The following is a 20,348-nucleotide window of genomic DNA, read 5'->3' as shown; positions in this document are numbered from 1 at the left end:
ACAAATTTGGCAAAAATACTATGAGTGTCATGTGTCTGCAAACCACTCCACATTTGTCTGAGAAGGGATAAATATTACAAGGTCTGCTTCAAAAGCCTTAGACCATACAAAGCAGCGTTATTCACAGTGAAAAGGAAGAGAGAACTGAAGCTTGCTATATCACATAAGATGGGTGAACTCATAAGACTTAAAAAAAAAAAGAAAGAAAGAAAGAAAGAGAAAAAAAGTCTATTACAAAAGCACATGTACTACATGATTTAAAATATATGAAATGTCCAGCAAACCACAGAGGCAGAGATCAGTGAGCTGGAGGAGGGTGACTACTGTCTAAATTGTGATGGAGTGATCGAATGCTCTGGAATTAAATGGTGATGGTTGTTCTACACTGAGAATGTACTAAAAAGCACTATAAAGTACACCATATGATGGTGAAATTTATGTTATGAAAATTATGTCTCAAAAAAATTTAGGGGCAGGAGAGACAGCATAATGGGTTGAGCACATGCTTTGCAGGCTGGAGGAGGCCTGGGTTTGATCTCTTCAGCAGCCTGGGCCTTGAGCACCTCTGGGAGTGATCCCCTGAGCACTGAACCAGGAGTAGTCCAGTACAACCAAAAACCAAACAAGCAAACAAAAATTCAAAGCACTGGGACCAGAGAGATAGTACAGCAGATAGAATGCTTGCCTTGTACGTGATCAACCCAGATTTTATCCCTGGGAACCCTGAGCCTTTGAGTAATCCCTGTGTGCAGAGTCAGAAGTAAGCCCAAAGCACTACTGCTGGGTGTGGCTCAAAAACCAGGACAAAACAATTCGAAACGCTTAGGTACACCCATTAGGTTTTCTGTAAAAAAAAAAAAAAAAAAAAAAAGGAAAAGGAAAAAAAATCCAGCAGATTAATACAGGTATTGGTGGAGCTATAGAGAAATATCATGCCTACACATGCTAGGGAAAATGCTAGTTGATACAGCCACTTAAAAATATAGACTACCCATTCCTCAAAGTGACATATGGATTTGACGTTCTGTTTGCTTTTTGGCAGTCCCACCCGGCGCTGTTAGGAATTACTAGTCCAACTAGCAATTCTACTCTGAAGTACCTATCCACGAGAAATGAAAACATAACAAGATACAGAGACCTGACAGAAATACGAATAGCAACATTATTCGTAATAGACAAAAGTCTGGAACTAGTCAAATATCCATCCACTGGAAAATGAATAAACTACTTACAAAATGAAGTCTCTTCCAGCCATAAAAGATGAAGTACTACACACATGCTATAACGTGGATGAACCTTGAAAACATGTTGCGAGGTGGAAGAAATGAGACAGACAGGATGATATGTTACATACTATAGTTCTGCAAGTTTTTCCCCATTTCCTGCCCAATAAGATGGTATTTGGGACTCTGGGGTGATTAGATAATGAAGGCAGAGCTCTCATAAATGTAGTTTGTCTCCTCCTGAAAGAAGCCAGAGGGTCAGAGAAACAGTTGAGTGGGCTGAGTTTGTGCTCTGCATACAGGAGGTATCATTCCTCACACCACATAGTTGTCCAAGCATGATCTGGAACAAACCCTGAGCACTCAGCCAACAGTAGCCTTCCAACACTGCCAAGTGTGGCTCAAAGAAATAAAAAAATAAATGAAAATTAAAGGCCCCAAAGAAGGGTGTGCTTTTACATGCAGTACATCGATAGAAAAGAAGCCAGCGCTCAGTAAGAAAATTTTAGAAGCACGATATATTGATGGCAGCAGACCTAGCCAAGCCCCAAGGACTGGAACTAGAATAAAGGTGAGAGCTCAGTTTTATAGAATATCTAATGGGGAGACTGAGTTTTGTAGAATATTTGAGAGGGAATGGGGCCCTTGCAGACAGCAGGCACGTGAGGATAGAAGCAGAAATTTCTCAGTGTGTTACGTGCAAAGTTGAGTCAGCACCCTTTATTTCAAGGACACTCGGAGCCAACTCTTCAGTCACAAGGCAGGGGGTTATCTAGAGGCCATTGGGCACATATGCCAGAGTTGCAATATGTTTCTAAGAAGACTTTCATTTCTCCTGCTGCTCAGTTTTTCATGAGCAGGGGCTGATTTTCCTCATTGCATGTGGGGTGCCCCATGGTCCCCCAAGGACTGAGCACAAAGTAGCCCCTGAGTACCAAATGTGGCCCAAAAATCAAAGAGATACATTATATATGAGATCAGAGGAAAAGGCCCTTGTCCCTTCTGCCCTCTAAGACTCAGATTGGTGGTCTGCCATTCAGGAAGGCCTGATTGTGTTGGCATCATGATCTCCAACTGCCAGCTTCTAGAACCAAGACAACTAAATTTCTGCCTTTATAAGTTAGCCAGTGTCTGGTGGTCTGGTACAACAGCTCCCATGTAACGAGACAATATGATCCCATTCATATGAGGTGCAGAACCCACAAATTTAGACACGGAGGGTAGGTGTGCAGTTTCTTTGGGCTGAGGGATGACGCACTGGGGCAGGTGTGTGTGTCTGTGTATGTGTGTGTGTGTGTGTGTGTGTGTGTGTGTAGGCTAAAGGGTATGGAGTATCTGGGAGGGTTGGGGTGGGGTTGAGGAACTGATAATGAGGTTCTAAAATTGTGACAATAATGACTGCAGGACTTTGAATACACTAAGAACCACTGAGTGGTACATTTCAGATGGGCATATTATTTGGCATTGTAAATCATATCTTAATAAACTTAGAGAAGGTAGAGAAGTAAATCTCAGCCAAAAAAAAAAAAAAAGAAAGAAAAAGAAAATTCAGCACAAGTCTGGTTGCTGTCCTTGCTTTTTTTTTTTTCTCTGTCCTCCAGCACAGCCTATTAAATCTCACAGGATGACTCAGTAGCCTTGGGATTTCTGGGAAAGACCTGGAACTCTCCAGGACCTATGGTGGTCCCACCCATCTCCATCGGTCCTGTTCAGAGCCCAGAGGGATGATGGGATCTAGACCACCTTCTAGGGGTGATGAGGACCTTTGGCCTCGGTTGGACCTCCAGTAGCAACCGTCATATTGATGAACTCCACTCACACTGGGACCCGATAGCACAGCGGCTGGGGATATTGCCTTGCACACCACCAACCTGGGTCGGCTCAGGCACCTCAGGAGTGATCCCTGAGCTCAGAGCCACGAGTAAGCCCTGAATCCCGCTAGACGTGCACTCCCAAAAGAAAAAAAAAGAAAGAAAAAATGCTAATAAGGACTTTGCCTTGCATGGAGCATAACCAAGGTTCAATCCCCGGGACTCCAAATGGTCTCCTGAGCACCACCAGGAGTGACCCCTGAGCGCAGACTCAAGGTATAAGCCCCGTGCATCAGTGGGTGTGACTCAAAAGTCAAAACAATAAAAACAAAATTAAAAAAAAATCTAAAAAAGTAAAATAATAAATTTCATGGACGGTGAGCAGGCGCCCCGCTGCTGCTGTTCGCTGGGTACACCCACGAGGGGCCTGCCTGCCCGCGCTGGTCCAGGGAAACAGACTGGGTCTGCAGAACCTGTTTCCAGCAGGTGTGGGGCGTGCAGGAGAAGTCCCGGAACCGGTCACACCAGAACCCCGCCAGCACAGCTGCTCGGTCCACCTGCCACCGCGCCCGCCGCGCGCCTCCACCCCCCAGCCCTGCGTGCAGGTTAATTACAAAAACAAGTTGAGGGGTACGGAGTCCGGGGGGGGGTCGGCGGCAGGGAACCCCCAAAGAAGACCGGGTCCAAGCGGTTTCTGCACCTGTGGTCTCCAGGTGGGACCCCGGGATCCCACGGGGGTGGCGATCCGGTGCCTGTGGGGTCGCAGCGCCCCCTCCCGGGCCCGTCTCCGGCTCGTCCCGCCGCGCCCGGCCGAGGGAGGGGCCGCGTGCGGGGCCAGCGCGGGGGCGGGGACTCGGGGCCAGCGCGCACCCCTGCATCCCCGCGCGGCTCCCGGGTGCTCGTCCCCCCCGCGGAGCGTCCCCGCCGCCCATGGCCGAGGTGGTGGAGCCCGACCCCGGCGCGGCCGAGGACCCGGAGGCCCAGGCCCTGGAGACGCCGGCGTGGAAGGCGCCCGAGGACGCGGGCACCCAGGTAGGCGCCTCCCGAGGGGACCCCCAGGGTGTGCGCCCCGCGGAGAGGCCGCGGATCCCACCGAATTCAGGTGGAAAGAAAGGAAGCCGAAAGAAAGCGGGCGGCGGGCCTTGGGCACCCCCTTTGCCTTCTTAAACCCCAAAGTTCCTTAGTTTTTGCGCGACCTCACGGCCTGTCCCAGTTCAGCTTCTCTTCTTTGTGATTGAGAGAAGTGTTGAAGAGGGGAGGGCCGGAAAGAAAGACTGCAGGTAAATTAGAGCCTCGGCACCCCAGATGCTCCCCGAACCCGGCCAGGGGTGACCCCTGAGCCCAGAGCCAGGAGTAAGCCCTGAGCATGTGGCCCCCAACACCCTCCCCCTCCCCATAAATAAATTAATTAAAAATAAAGTGCGTGGGCAGAGGGGGGAAGAACTGGATTGCACCCCAGGATCTGCGGTGGGACCATCCCGGCGGAGGGGGCGTGACAGTCTCTAAGAGCCGAGGGGCCGACTCCGCCCCCTCCCCTTTCCATTCGGGGGAAGGGGAGGGGGATGCAAGTGCGCGCAGGCCCAGGGAGCCCGCGCGCGTTGGTGCTCCAAGGACGTGAGCAGTGGACTGAACCGCGGGGCGGATCCCCGAGACCCAGCCAGGCGTCTTTTAAAAAAACAAAAACTTATTTTTATCAAATAAGACCTTATTTTATCTAAATGGACTGGCCTCGGGGTCCAGACCCATGTCCCCAGGACTGCTGTGTTCCATTTCAGCCCGGAAGTTACGAGATCCGACACTATGGACCGGCCAAGTGGGTCAGCACCTCGGTTGAGTCTATGGACTGGGATTCTGCCATCCAGACAGGTTTTACCAGACTGCACGGCTACATTCAAGGCAGGAACGACAAAGGTGAAGGCAGTCGGCTGCCCTGGGCACTCTAGGCTCCTGAGTGACTCCCGGGCTTCCTATTGACGTTGGGCTGTTTAAAGAAAAGCCCCGGTTCCACTCTGCTCACACCCTGCAAAGCTTTCTCAAGCCTCTGTTTCTCTGTTTCTATTGGAGTAATTGAGCGGGCGTTCAACTTTTCCTGGCTAATGCTTTTGAGTTAATTTGATGATGGGGTAAGAGATTCAGGCAGGTGCAACAATCTTAGGCCTCCAGACAAAACTTCTTGCCTCTGCTGACGTGCCCTCTGTTCACTTGGCGGACAAGGACCCACTGCAAATTGTAAAAGTAAATACTGGTCTGTAATTGCTCCTTCCATTCCTAAAACTCTGGAATTGACAAACAAAACAAAAAACTGCTTATTTTATCAAACCTTATTTTTATCAAATAAGACCTTATTAATTTGTATTTTACGGCTTTTTGGGTCACACCTGCTGATGCACAGGGGTTACTCCTGGCTCTGAACTCAGGAATTACCCCTGGTGGTGCTCAGGGGACCATATTGGTTGCTGGGAATAGAACCTGGGTTGGCCATGCGCAAGGCAAACGCCCTACCCGCTGTGCTATTGCTCCAGTCCCAAATAAGACCTTATTTTATCAAAATGACAGTTATATTAAAAGCAAATAATTGGGGGTAGAGAGATAGTACAATAGATAAGGCGCTTGCCTGGCATATATTTCTTCCCTTCCCCCCATTTTTTTCCTTCATTTGTTGATCTCAGTTCTATTCCCAGTACTTCATATGGTCCCCTGACCACCGCCAGGAGTGACCCTGAGCACAGAGCCAGGAAGAAGTCCTGGGCATCTCCAGGTGTGGCCCACATACCCCCCCCCCCCCATCCCATCCACAGGAGCAAATATTTACATCAGTGGCATAAAGTAAATCAGGAAAGTCAGATTCAGAAATAATAGTTTCAAGGGCCGGGGAGATAACACAGTGAACTGGAGCATGCTGGAGGCCCAGTTTAATTTCCCAGCACTGCATGATCCCAAGTCCTAAGCTGGGAATAACCCCTGAGCACCATTAAATATGCCCCAACCCTCCTCCCCCAAAGGGAAAGAAATGATAGAATTAATAGATTCCATTGTAATATGTAGCCATAAGTACCCTAAAGCTGCTTTCATGTCTCTTCAGTATTTGACTGTATCTTTATGACACAGAGATGAAAATAAAGATGACAGCTCCAGTGACGAGCTACGTGGAGCCGGGGGCCGGGCCCTTCAGCCAGTCTACCATTACCGTTTCCCTGTATATCCCTTCTGAGCAGCAATCTGATCCGCCCAGGCCCTCGGAGTCAGATGTCTTCATTGAAGACAGGGCCGGGATGACTGTGTTTGTACGGTAAGTGGTGGGTAATTTATAGCCCTGCTGACTGCTGGCTTTCCTTGCCTGCTCTCACCGGCTCACTCCTCTGCAATTTCAGTCGGCTTTTCACCCTTCACTGAAAGCCAGTCGAATGCATTTTGTGTGTCTTCCCTCTGGTTTAGTTTTATATTACTGAGGGTCTGTCTGTTGTAATGTATAATCAATTCATTTAAGGAAGAGGTGATCCCCCCCTTCCCCGCTCCCTGTCCGCCCCCTCTTCAAATAAGACAGGATACAGAGAGTTGCTCCCAAAACACGTGAGAAAACAGCAGCTCTTACCTGCTGTCTAGTTGGACAAGAATAAAAAAGTCCTTTAAAACACAGTACATGGGGCCGAGGGAGAGTACAGCAGGTAGGGCACTTGCCTTGCACATGGCTGACAGGGTTCGGTCCCCAGTGCCCTAAATGATCCCCTAAGCATCACCAGGAGGGATCCTTGAACACAGAACCAGGAATAATCCCTGAACACTGTTACGTGTGTCCCCAAGCCAAAAAAAAAAAAAAACATTCATAATACAACAAAACAAAAGAAAGAAACCCCAGTCCATTGTATCCTTGTATCCTTCCTTCCAGATTCTAGGTTCTGATTACCCCAAACTCTTCGTATTGTGTCCTCTGCCAGGGAACAGGAACTGTCGCTGCCTACTCTGCCTGTTAGATTCTCGGTTCCTTTAATATGAGTATCGGTTAGCTGTTTCTCATTCCTTAGATTAAATTCTCTTTGTTAAAGTACACACACTCTCTCTCTTTCTCTCTCTCTCTCTCTCTCTCTCTCTCTCTCTCTCTCTCTCTCTCTCTCTCTCTCTGCCAAGAGTCTCACACCAGAGGATTTTGCTTTATTCTCATTTATTTTGTGGGTTGTGAGTTTTCAAAGAAAGATGTTGTGGGCATGCAGGGGACTCGAGCATTCGGTGGCAGAGAGTCACCTCCTCAAGCCAGATGACAGGCAACAGATAGTTGGATGACAAAATGGAGAAACTGGGACTTGGGCCTCAGACTGGTTGGCAGTCAGTTTGTTTCTCCTCCCCCTTGTAATCCAATCTCTCCCCTTACGGTGCAATCATAGTTTTGGTCATAGTCCCAGTCATCATAGTTCCATCATTCTAGTCTCCTTGTAGACCTTAAAGTCCTCTACTTCATTCTATTCTTCCTGGTCTAGTTCTAGTTTTATAATTGTCTACTTCCGGTCATTGTTGCCATCTAGTCCTCCTCTTTCATATCCTCAAAGTACTAAAGTCTCCAAAGTGTCAGTTCTCATCCTCCTAGTCGTCGACTTTCTAATCCTCACAAACCCTCAAGTCTTCAAAGTCCCAAAGTCCCCGTTGTCCTCCTCTAGTCTTCAACCTCTAGTCCCCTCTTTCCCCTTACAGCATAGTTGTATAGAAATCATGAAGGATAGGGATACACAAAGGTGGGGTTGAACATTATCATAACAACAAACAGAGGTAAAGCCACTCCTTCAGGAGATTAACTCAAGGACAAAAATCTCCTCTGAGGTTCAGCACTTAAGATTAGTAGGAGATTTTCTCAAGGGCAGGATTCTATCCAGGGTGTATTGCTTTCTCCTTTCCTCAGCTAGTAATCCATTTAAACAATCATAGTAAATTTACTTATAATATTTCTGGTCATTTTGTATGAACACAGTAAGCAATATATCAAGCTTAAAGGTTGGCTCTTCCTGAGGACATTTTTTCATTTTCATTTCATCATCCTGTTAATCGTCGATTGCCTCGAGCAGGCCCCAGTAACGTCTCTTTCATCCTAGCCCTGAGATTATATTCACGGCTCTTTAGGAGAATGAGACCCATCATTGTTACTGGTATTTGGCATATTTGGTAGGCCACGGGGAGTTTGCCAGACTCTGCCCTGTGGGCAGGCTACATTCGATAGCCTGCAAGTTTGTCCAAAGTAGGAATGAGATAATAAGATAATAAGATGGTTCCGGGATCTGGATTTTATAGTCTCTGAGTCTTGGCCGCTGATGGGATTACACGGCGCCAGGGGGCCAGGTGGTGGGTGTGACCCCCGCCTACTGGAATTTGGAGGATCTGGGTGGAAGATGCTCGACTCCAAATCGAGTAGGCTTGGAGGTCTCGGCCCCGGAACCCGCGTGGCTTTGTCCCTCTGCCAGTACCTTCAGGTGTGCGGAGAGTGGTCTCAGCATGGTGGTGGCTGGTCCTGGAGGTCTCCGGCTGCCGTAGCCCTGGTCGGGGCGGGGAGGAAAGCTCAACCCGCTCCCCTCCAAGGGACTCCGGAAAGGAACACCCAGGCGCGGGGGCAGAGACTGCACTTTTCTCGTCCGGGAGGACATATTGCTATATATTCCAGACCACAGTCCTCAGGCCAGGTTAGTCTTTCCTAACCCCAGCAGAGTCCTTATTCAGTTGCTTCTTCTTGGGTCATGACAGAGTTTGTCCATGACCATGCTCTTAACTTATAGTTGAGTATTATGGTGTGTGGCCTGGCCCATTTTGATGCCATGGTTGCTCACAGCTTGCCCTGGGTCCATCCATTCCCTCATCAGGACCCTACTTTTGGAAACTAAGGGCAACTGAGACTTAAGTCAAGTAAATATGGGTGCCCAGAAGTAAATAGTATTTTGGAGTCAATTAACTCCCATGATACAAGGCATAGCATGAACTGTCTTCCTGTGTCTATACAAACAGGACATTGCTAAATACATCATGCAAATGACATAAAGGAAAGAGAAAAAGCAATATAGGATTATTGGTGCCTCATGGAATTGGGTGTGCCTCAGGGGCACTGTTGTGGGAGTAACTCAATAAAACTAAGCTCCCTGTGGGAGGAGCAGGGGTAGCCCAATGTTATCCAACTGTGGGTGGCTGAGGGGTAGTTGTTGGGCCACATCCTGCAGTTCCTGGCCTGGCCCTGGCTCACAGAATCAGGTGAGTTCATTAAAGACAGTGCCAAATGACTGTTTGCATGTGTCTACAGCCCCTAGAGGACCTTTATTGCTCCTTTTTTTTTTTTATTTTCTCTTTGGCACTAATGTGTTAAAAGAATCTTTCTCTGCTTCGTCTACCCCCATAGAGTCCTCACAGCCCGCAATGTGCTCCAGTCCCACCTGCTCCTCATACCTGCCCTTCCACCTGCTGTCCTTTCCAGGTGACCCAGGCAGCAGTCCTGGATCACTCAACTCGGCCCACCCTCTTGGTCCTCTGTTTTACTCTCCAAGTGCCAAGCACCTGTCACATCTTCCCTTCCCACTCTGCTCCCTCCCCTTGTCCAATCCCACCCCACTATCACTGTCAATGTCCCTTTGCCGTTTATGACTCTTGTGTCATTAGACGTGCTCTGTGTCATCTGTCCACAGTGACCTGTGTTTGCATTCCTTAAACTGATTTCCCTTGGCGGTGGGCATTTCTTTGTGGGGATTGGAATCAAACTCATACAACAGGAGGCTGCTTCCAACCCTGCCCTGTCCTTGTGGTGGCTACCATCAGCCGCCTGATGGCAGACCTGCCGGGCCCCTTGGCAGCACCTCTGACACCCATCCCTTTATCTGGCCCATTATTCCTGGAAAGAATGCCGGACTCCACTTCTGTCTCTCTGTCCTCACTGCTGCCGACATCCTCAGGCTCTCTGCTTCACATAGACCACATGGAAGTCACTTTTATATCCCTGAGTGTGGCACAAAGCCTGGCTCAGTAGCTTCCAGGGTGTTTATTGGCTGTGCATCTTGTTAGTCCACTTCCGGAGCCTCCCAGGAAGGACTCCTCTGTCCCCCCCTCTCTTTCTTTCTTCTCCACACTAGACCAATTGTCTTTCTTATAATAGCAGCAGCAGTAGCAAAAGCTCCAACCTGTTACACCGTTTAAAAATGTGTTGGTTTCTTCTTGTTTCAGGGTAAAATTCAGATTGTTCCTATTGTGCAAAATTTCTTGAGGGGAGATTGTTTGTTTTGTTTTTGTTTTGGGGCCACACCTGGGGTGCTCAGGAGCTACCCCTCTGTGTGCAGGGGTCACTCCTGGTGATGTTTGGTGGACTATATGCTATGCTGGGCACTGAACTGGGGTCATCTGCATGCAAGGCAAGCACCTGAACCCATCTCTGTCTCACGTCCTTCCTATAGGTAATGGGTTCTCTCTCTCCATCTCCATAGTGCCTCTTACAGTATCGCCCAATTCTGTCTTCCCAGTGGGTTGTACTCCATTAACCTTATTGCCCTTCTTTCACCAAACCACAGTACTCTACATCTCTTTACCTTCCATCTCAGGCAAGTTCACTCGGATTACTCTTTCCAAAATCTCAACTGTAAAAATGGGTACTCATGGCGCAATCATTTCTCATGGGTTGCCCTGCAGATCACAAGCTAATTCACATGTCTCAGAATGGGAACATGGTTGTTATTGCTTGTTCTGGCTCCCCTTCTCCTCTTCCTGAAAGCCCACTTTCGTCATTCAGCACTTGGATCAGATCCCATCCTACCTCTGAGGCCTGCCTCAGTTTCTCTACTGAGTCCGCCATTCTGTCCTTCTGTTTTCCTAAATATTAAAGACCAATTTTAGTCTCTGTCTTGCAAATCCTGTCCATATCCTTCAGCTCCTGGCAAGGCAGGTTGGTTGGAGGAGTTTCATTATATGTCTATTCACTGAATATGCTGTAGATAGATAATTGCAGAGCATTGTATTCAGAGAACAAAAGAGGATTTATTTTTGTTTGTGGATCACACCCAGTGGTGCTCAGGGTCTAACTCCTGGCTCTTTCTTCAGGGATCACTCCTGGCAGAGCTCAGGGGACCATCTGGGGTACTGGGATATAATCCAGGCAAGCACCGTGCTCTCTATTATGACTCCAGTTCCCAACAAAAGAGGGTTTCTAATTAGGGAGCTCAAGATTTGGTTTCAGCCTAATAGGATCAGAAAATAAATTCCCTTCAGGCAGTTCAAGACTTAAGAGTTGGCTTCTCATTAAGGAAAAAATAAAGTTAAAAAGTGACATGGTTCTGAATTGTATTGTCGCTACGATGAAAACTACAAAGTTTCATCAATTTACCTTTGATTCTTTTTACATATGTGTGCAAATCTTGATTTCTATACTTAGCAAGGATTTCAGAGGGTACTGTATGATTCTAGGTGACTGGCTGACGGGAGTGAATAAAACATACATGGTTTGTTCCTTTGACAATTTATATTGTGCCTCTAGTGAAAGGACTGGTACTTTCATTGGCACCTTAATCATACAACTTAATCATACAACTTATCAGGAATATTTTTGTTTGCTATTCTTTTATTTTGGAGGTGATCTGGCTCTACTCCAGGGCCACTCTGGTTCTGCTTTAGGGTCACTCCCAGCAATGCTTGGGGGGACCATCCAGTGCTGGACATTGAACCAAGGTCAGCTACTACAAGACAAGTGCCTTAACTCCTATACTATCTCTCTGGCCCCTGTTTTCTGTTCTTAATCTTCAAAATAAAATTAATCAAATTTGTCAGCTGCTCTGCCAGGTCAGAGTGATATCTCGATGTTTTTGTTTATATACTTCCAAACCTATACTTAAATTTTCACCCCAACTTCCCCTTTTGGCTCTTTTCACTGTCTTTTCTTCCTCATTCCCACAGAAACTTTCTAACTGCCTCTTTCTCTCCATCCTATTTTCTGTCTCCGCCTATACACTAACTCCGCTATGATCAAGTTACTTCTTACAGCCTTTGGAATAATTTCAGAAGGTCTTAAGTTCTCCCCCTCTAGCTCACACTCAGCTTTCTCACCTCACCTGATGCTTCACAATGAAAGGGTTTTTGATATTTGGTCTTCCTTTCCTTTTCATGTTCCTCCTCTTTCTCTGCTCCAAAAAAAACCATCATCTACTGCAGACTCAACTCAAGTGACCCCCTTCTTCCATCGCAGTTTAATCCTGCCTTGTGTTACCATAGAGCTTTGATCCTGTCTCTGTTAGACTTCATCTCAGTTCATTAGAGAGAAAAGATGCTAAAAGATTTATCTTTTCCATTAGACTATATTCATGGCATCAAAGCAGTTTCTGACTGGGCCAGGGAGTTAGCTACAGCACATGTATGAGGCCCTGAGTTCAATCCTACATATTTCATGTCTTGTTCTTGTATTTTAGATTTAGCCCTGATATTCTTGGTACACCCCCAGTCATTACCTACTCCAAAAAATAATCTCATATAAATCTGTAATCAGGAAGGGTCACTGTCACTGTCACTGTCACTGTCCTTCTATTGTTCATCGATTTGCTCGAGAGGGTCCAGGAACATTGTGAGACTTGTTACTGTGTTTGGCATATCGAATACATCACGGAGAGCTTTCCAGGCTTTGCCGAGCGGGCGAGATACTCTCAGTAGCTTGTCGGGCTCTCCGAGAGGGGTGGAGGAATTGAATCTGGCTCGACTGGACTTGCTGCATGCAAGGCAAACGCCTTACTGCTGTGCTATCACTCCAGCCCATCAGGAAGGGCAAGCCCTTTTTTCCAAAGACAGGAAGAAAGAAATTATGTTCAGTAGAAACTTGAAAGTCTGGAAGGGGCCCTAAAAATGTCAACTTGGTTCTCTGACCACCATTAGCATTAGCAGGATACTGTTAGCAAGCCGTCACTCAGATGTCACTGCAGCTTCTGGAGTTGGCATCTAGCAAGATCCCCGGGTGACTGGCACACAGGCTCAGGCTTGAGGAGCAGAGATGGGGCAGCTCCAAATCTGCTTGCCAGCAGATGGGCTGCACACTCCCTCCTGGGTCCCCCAAGTGTGTGGAGGTCACAATGGGACTGAGAAGCCCTGGAAGTGGAAGGTGAGTTCAGCAGCTGAGAGACAAGGGCACCTCGAAGCTACACTTGATCCAACATTCAGGCAGCACCTCCTGCTTTTTTGTTTTCAGCCTGACATTGCACCACATTTCAGTTCTCTCCTGGGAGCAGAAAAGATAGTGCCAGGGTTAAGGCACTTGCATGGTGCGAGTCTGACCCAGTTCCCTCCTGGATACCATGTGGGCCTCTGCGTGGCGCCAGGAGAAATTCCAGAGCACAGAGCTTGCAAGTAATCCCTGAATACCATTTGATGTGCCCTCCTAGCTGGAGCAATAGCACAGCGGTAGGACGTTTGCCTTACAAGCGGCCAACATGGCTGACCCGAGTTCGATTCCTCTGCCCTTCTCAAAGAGCCTGGCAAGCTACCGAGAGTATCTCGCCCGCACGGCAGAGCCTGGCAAGGTACCCATGACATATTCAATATGCCAAACACAGTAACAACAAGTCTCATGATGGAGACGTTACTGGGCCCGCTTGAGCAAATCGATGAACAATGGGAGGACCGTGACCGTGCCCACCTAATCAACAAAATAAAAAAAGAATAAAGAATTGAATGACTCAGACTTATTTTCTTTCTCCTTTTTAGGTCTTTTGATGGATTCTCTAGTGCCCAAAAGAATCAAGAACAACTTCTGACTTTAGCAAGCATTTTGAGGGAAGAAGGAAAAGTTTTCGACGAAAAGGTTTACTACACTGCAGGCTACAACAGTCCTTTCAAATTGCTTAACAGAAAGAATGAAGTGTGGCTGATCCAGAAAAGTGAACCCTCCCCCTCGGAGGAAAATGAATGAGAAAATGAAAGGTTCCATCGCAGAAGCTGAGCTTAATAGAGACATCAGCCTACCTAGATGTAAAGTGTATGTTTAGTCCCTCTACCTGAACGCGCTGCTATGAATTAAGCTTGTTTCCAATGTGCCTTGGAATGCTGGATGCTTTATCTAGATACACATATCAGGACAATATTAGTAAGTTGTTTTAATTGTTTTAATTGTTTTAATTTCTGTCCTATATCTCTCCCCCTGATTATGTGGGTTCTTTTAGGGAAAAAGGAAGGTCCACACCTAGCTGTGCTCAGGGCTTATTCCTGATTCTGTGCTCAGGGTACCATATGTGGGTTAAATCAGGATCAGCCACATGCTTGGCTACTCTCTGGTGTGATGTTTTTTAACTGCCCCCAAAATAATTTACTTAAACTCAGTGCATTCATCCATTCCTTGCTAGCAATCACTTCACTCCCTAAAACTTTTGCTTTTTCCTCACTGGTTTTCATTAACTTGGAATATCTGATAATTATGTTCCGGGCACAATTATAGTGTTCTGGGGGCTAAAAAACTGGTGGGGAGAAGAAATATATCTTTAGATATCATAATCATCAAATCAAACATTGCCTTTTTTCAGTTCTATTTAATCTACCTCCTCCTGAGAATGCAGCCGAGGGCAGAATGGACCAGGTCCCCATCAGAGTTTACATTCTGGAGAAGAGAGCTTGAATACAATAAAATGGGGGCTTGGAGCATGGCTGGACAGAATGTGTTGGACATCAAAGGAGGGGATCAGGAAAGGCCTCTCAGAGGAAGAGTCATTAGAGTTAGAAAATGAGAAAAAACCAGTCAGTTGAAAGCCCGAGGGTGGGCTAAGACAGGAACTAGAACCTGTCCCATTTGCAGAGCTAGAGAGCTGTGCCATGGGACCCAGCCACTGGGCAAACCTGCTGACTTCCCAGGTCTTGGAATAATAGAGTTCAACCAGGAGCAAATTAAATTGCGTGGGAACTGAAAGACATTTCCACTGTCAAAGCTCAGGTACCAGAGAGGCCTATCCTGGTTAGCAGGATCTAAGCATCAGGGTTAGGAACATATGTATCTTGCATGTGGCAGATCCTGGCTTGAGCCCCCAATACCACATATGGTCCCCTAAGAGTCACCAGCGGTCACTTCTGAGCACAGAGCCAGAAATAGCCCTTGAACATTCTTGGTGTGGTTAAAATCACTGTCACTGTATCACTATCATCCTGTTGTTCATCGAATTACTCAAGTGGGCACCAGTAATATCTCCATTTGTCCCAGCCCTGAGATTTTAGCAGCCTCTCCTTACTTGTCTTTCTTAGCACGTGGCTAAAATAATAATAATAATAATAAGGCTAAAATAATAATAATAAATAATAATAATAATAATAAGAAGAAGATATCTAGTTTAGCAGTCAGTTTATGGATATAAATTTGTAAACTTTGCCCAAATAACAGAAATATCTTTTCTGGGATTTGGAGATGAGGTAGCCAGCACAGGGAAATATGTCCACTCAGAGCACCTTCAGATAAGTACCAGTTGCCCAGCTGCTAAGAGTATAGTTAACTGACAGCTCCAGCTGTGACTTTCTTTAAAGTCTACTGGAGATGTCAAGAGCATACTCTTCTCAGGAACGAGCTAGCCTATGACTACGCAAGGCACTGGAAACTGATGGCATGCATTTTTCTGGCATCTTCCAGTCAAAGACTGACTAAAATGACGATACAAAAGCATAGCCAGTTTTGACTGCTTTGGGGCTGTCCTTATGAGCATTCTTCTCCCCGGGATTCCTGGTGAGTAGGCAGTGGCTTTCTCTGGACATTCTGACAACTCTGGGGTCCAACTCGGGTCTTGCTTTCTTTCCCTTTTGTCTCTCAAAAGAGTCACTTTCCATACATCTTTTGTGCTCCATCTCAGCATCAACCAGCAGAGTTGTGTGACCCCCAAATCACAGTGTTTTGGAACTACACAGCATTTTGGAACTAACTTCGAAGAAAGTCCCTTCATTACATTTCACCTACATTTTTCTACTTAGGAGTCCTTCAGCCTTTATTAACCTTTGATGCACTTAATTCACATGTGGACATCCCAGGTTCTACCCCCCATCTCACCACCACATCTGGTCCCCAGAACTGCCAGGAGTGATCACTAAGCTCAGAGCCAGGAGTGAGCCCTAAGCACCGCCACATGTGGCCCCAAAACAAAAATCTAAACCAAACAATAACAAACAAAACCATGAGATGAGAGTAACTAAACAGATTATTCCAGAACTTCCCTTAAGGACCAGGTCTATGTTATTCGAAAGGCCCTCCCTTGCCCCCTAACAATCTCCTAATATCTGCCAAAGTCAGTTAACCCCCTGTATACATTTCATGATAACATCTCAGCAAAATTCACACCCCACTACTGATACACTGAAAACAGTAAAACAGAACCCACCAAAGCGCCTCCTGGGCCTCTCCTGAACACCTGCCTTAGTGTTGGTGGGAATGCTGAAGGACAGAGATTTTTTTTTTTTGTTCTTCTTTGTGATTTCCCAAAGAAATGTATCCAGTCGGTTCTCTGTATCCAGCAGTTCCACATCCTTGACCTCAACCAGGCTCAGGTGAAAAACATCTACTGTGTTCTTTGGCCTAGTTGTGAGGGTTGGTTCTGTATTGAATATATGTAGACTTTTTCTTCTCGTCATGTCCTCCTAGAATACAACAACCATTGACAGAGCATCTGCATTGTATTAGGAGTGACAAGTAATCTGGAGATGATTAAAATATATGGGAGGATGTGTGTTCTATGCAAATTCCATGCCATTTTATAGAAGGGACTTGAGCGTCCTTGGACGTTGGTTTTTGCAAAGCTCCTAAAACCAATTCCCTGAATACCAAGCAGAGACACCAAGCACTAGCAGTCCCTTCATCTATACTCCCCTTCTTCCCGGCCCCTCCCCCATGAGAAGCAGTGGTTTCTTTGGGAGGGGCGCACACCCAGTGGCGCTCAGAGGACCATGTGTGGTGCCAGGGATCAAACCAGGTTCAACCACGTGAAAGGTAAGTGTCTTAACCCCGGTACTATCTCTATAACCCTGAGTAGCAACACATTGGATTAACACTCTTCAGAAACAGAAGAGCGGAAATGAGACTACCTTTGAGGCTGCTTCCACCAGATAGACTAAAATGTTTTTTTCCTCCCAACTTTACTTTTATGTGGTGACTCTCTGCTCCAGAGTGACCCCCAGCATTGCCTGAGGGAGCATATGTAGTGTTAAGGGTTTGAACTGTGGAATGCAGATGATTCTATCTCTGGAACCTTCTTTCCAAGTTTTTTTTCTCCCCCCCCTAGGGATGAGTAGCAGCAGGGGAAATGAAAATTATTTAGCTCTGGGTTTGGGTATTCAGCCTTCATCTTCATATTCAGTCTTGGGATTTGGAGAGGGTTATCAAGACTACCCTAGATATGTGTTTTAAATACTATAGAGTCTGTCTTTGGGAGCCAATTCCCAGAGAGGACAGATTAGCCAAGCTAATGATGTCATGAGTTTAGATTGCTATTTTCTGATATCATACCCTTGCCTGTGAAAAGTTCTCCCAACTTTCCACAAACCATCTTGTAAATTAGCAGTCAGTGCCTTACTGGAATTTTATTCCAAAAATTTTAGGACTTTGTTTAGAGCTGTTTTTCCATAGAATCTTTACACGGAACCATCCGGTGTCAGCGATGTTCTTGCTCCTTTCTGTTGGATTCCCACCGCCCACAGACGCCTCCTGGTCTCCTCTGCTGTTCTGTTGGTATCCAGCAAAGCCCCCAACAGTTCTGGATGAGAAGCCCTAGCTCCTTACTTAAAAATGCATGTACATGGTGATGGCTTAGTACCTGTATTTCAAACCGTAACACCCCAAATGAGAGAGAGAGTAAGAGGGAATGTGCCTGCCACAAGAGGCAGGGGGTGGATAGGGATGGGGGTAGCAGGAGGGATACTGGGAACATTGGTGGAGGGATGGGTACTCAAACATTGTATGACTGAAATGTAATCATGAAAGTTTGTAAGTCTGTAACTGTATCTCATGGTGATTCATTAAAATAAAATTTTAAAAATGCACATACAAACAAAACAAAATAAGGTTTAGGTATTTATAACTTTTTATTCAAAGCAAATTTAAAAACCGTATATTTCTTTTCCTGTAAAAAGGGGGATTTAAAAAATAGTTATAGAATTAGTCTTGATGTTGCTTATCTTCCCTTCAACACAAGTTATTTATATATTAAAATTTTCTGAGCTCCACATACATTCTAATCTCCTTTAGGGAGGCATGAGAAGATTTCCTATCCAAAATTAACATCACTTCTCTAGAATTTAAAAGAAAAGATTCTTAAGCCCAGTGTAGACAGTAGACAGTTGGTCCATATGGTACAAAGTTCTTCTTTCCTTTGGCCAAATAACAGGTCGTGATTCTGAAGGTGTGAAAAGAAGTGCTTTGTTTTCTTCAGAAGGGAAGGAAACTTAATTCATTAGGGTTATTATTTTTTAAATCTTAAAGGCATATCACAAAGGGGGAAACTATGTACATCTATACCTCATTGATTAGAATATTCTCTGAGAAATATATCATTATTTCACTACTAAGTGAAGAGCTTGAGTGGACTTCAACCTAATAGTGTTGCCTACCACACACCTGGGCCATCATAGACACTGACCAAAGTGTCAGTACATGGCACATGGCGGTATAAAACCTGATGATATGGCTGATGCAGCCCAACTTTCAGATGTTTCCATGCCAAAAATGATGACAATAGGCAATGTCACTGCATTAAGCCAAGAATCTCAGGACTGTCATCTTAAATTCTTCTAAAGAAGACAACAAGACTGATTTTATTTAACCAATAAATAAAGTATATAGCAGTTGGAAAGAGTGGGGGAAGCAATCAGAAAACTATGACATTAAAATAAATACACAGTCCCACCCTCTGTGTCTAAAACCGTTAATGTCCTAACAGGAGATTTAGAGGTTAATTCGCCAATTCAATTGTTTATTAAAAAATGTATAAAAACACACAAACAAAATGATGCAAAAAGTTCTTTTTAATCTAAAAATCATCCCAGGGCCAATTAATCACTGAGCCCTTCCAATTTTTTTTAAATCAGTTTATTTGACTAACAAGAACTATTCAGCATTTTTCTTCCAAATGAGATAACACAGAATAGATTTTGATAAACCTTTCTAAGTGAGGACACGGTACTGTAGGCAGTCGAAGAAAAATTGCCATCACTTTTTCTTTGGTGTAATCGAAAAGATATCCAAAAGTTAGCAAATGTTGACATTTCAAGTGGTAAGAAATTGCCAAATGGAAGTTTAAACTCTGGTTTAAAAAAAAAAAAGAAAAAGAAACGCAAAAGAAAAAAACGCCACCCACAGTTCTGTAGTGCAAGTCTTCAAATTTAATTCTGAAAAATAACTTTTATTTAATTAGCAGGAAACCAATTCCAGCAGTAGATCTCTACCTCTTCTCCCCTCTCTCCACTCCCGCCTCCTGTGTGTCCGTGTGCATTCCAGCTCTCCACCAAGGCCTCAGCTGCTGCCCAGGGAGGAAATTCATTCACAAATTACCCCACATTTCCTAAAAATCAGGCTAAACGTTGTGTGTCTGTACAACACTGCAGCAGGCTCTGAGAGACGGTGCAGCAGCGTTGCCAACCGCCATGGTTTTTTGTCTTTTTTTTCGAAAAAAAGAAACAAAGACTCCCCCCCTCCCAACCCCCCCAAAAAAGTACCTGAACCGATTAGTCACTTAGCCCTTTCCCCAAGTTTTGGGTTAACCATGACATGGCTCACCTTGAAGCACCCTTGTGTTCAGAGCGGTCAGAACAGCAAACCTACCAGCTCTTGCTTAGAAGAAACGGCCTTCTCCCTTTTTCTGGAACTCTCTAATTTCCAAGAACAGAAGCAATGACCACCCAGTCTGGACACCTCCATTTACTCTTAATTAGCTTAACTTCGTCTTTCTATATTCACACATAGCGTTTGTGTGTGTTGTGTGTGTGTGTGTGTGTTTTAACACAGAGATACACTGTGTTTTATAACACCAAGAAGCATTTAAAAATGCGCACACACAAACTCATCCCTACACATACACTACCCGTACACAAAACCCTACACACACACTCAACCCTACACACACACACAATCGCCCCAACACAAAAATCCTACACACACATACTCATCTCTACACACACACACTCCTCCCTATACACACAGACACACTCACCCCAACACAAAATCCTACACACATACTCATCCCTATACACACACATACACACACTCACCCCAACACAAAAATCCTACACACACACACACACACACCCCTACACACATGAACACACATACCTAGCACTAAGCCAAAGAAAAATGAGAGGAAAAAAAAAATTCTTCCCCAGG

At 45.6% G+C, this 20,348-nt stretch overlaps 1 protein-coding gene across 1 annotated transcript; it reads left to right on the top strand.

The window, feature by feature from the left end:
* The first annotated feature begins 3,902 nt into the window (after positions 1–3,902).
* Positions 3,903–14,092, top strand: HEBP2 (heme binding protein 2). Its single transcript, XM_056126149.1, has 4 exons — positions 3,903–4,066; positions 4,810–4,945; positions 6,143–6,323; positions 13,721–14,092. The coding sequence occupies exons 1-4, from the start codon at positions 3,965–3,967 to the stop codon at positions 13,923–13,925; spliced, it is 624 nt and encodes a 207-aa protein (XP_055982124.1). The 5' UTR covers positions 3,903–3,964; the 3' UTR covers positions 13,926–14,092.
* The last annotated feature ends 6,256 nt before the right edge of the window (positions 14,093–20,348 follow it).

The sequence above is a fragment of the Sorex fumeus genome, unplaced genomic scaffold, assembly GCF_029834395.1.
Source record: "Sorex fumeus unplaced genomic scaffold, SorFum_2.1 ptg000061l, whole genome shotgun sequence".
NCBI lineage: Eukaryota > Metazoa > Chordata > Mammalia > Eulipotyphla > Soricidae > Sorex > Sorex fumeus.
The sequence above is the reverse complement of the archived record's forward strand: the minus strand, read 5'-3'. Positions and strand labels throughout refer to the sequence as shown.

Bases quoted from the DNA above. Each gene is read 5' to 3' on its own strand.
- HEBP2 (XM_056126149.1), top strand. From the start codon at position 3,965: ATGGCCGAGGTGGTGGAGCCCGACCCCGGCGCGGCCGAGGACCCGGAG. The intron at 4,067-4,809 runs GTAGGCGCCTCC...GTTCCATTTCAG, and splicing joins CCGAGGACGCGGGCACCCAG to CCCGGAAGTTACGAGATCCG. The intron at 4,946-6,142 runs GTGAAGGCAGTC...TTTATGACACAG, and splicing joins TCAAGGCAGGAACGACAAAG to AGATGAAAATAAAGATGACA.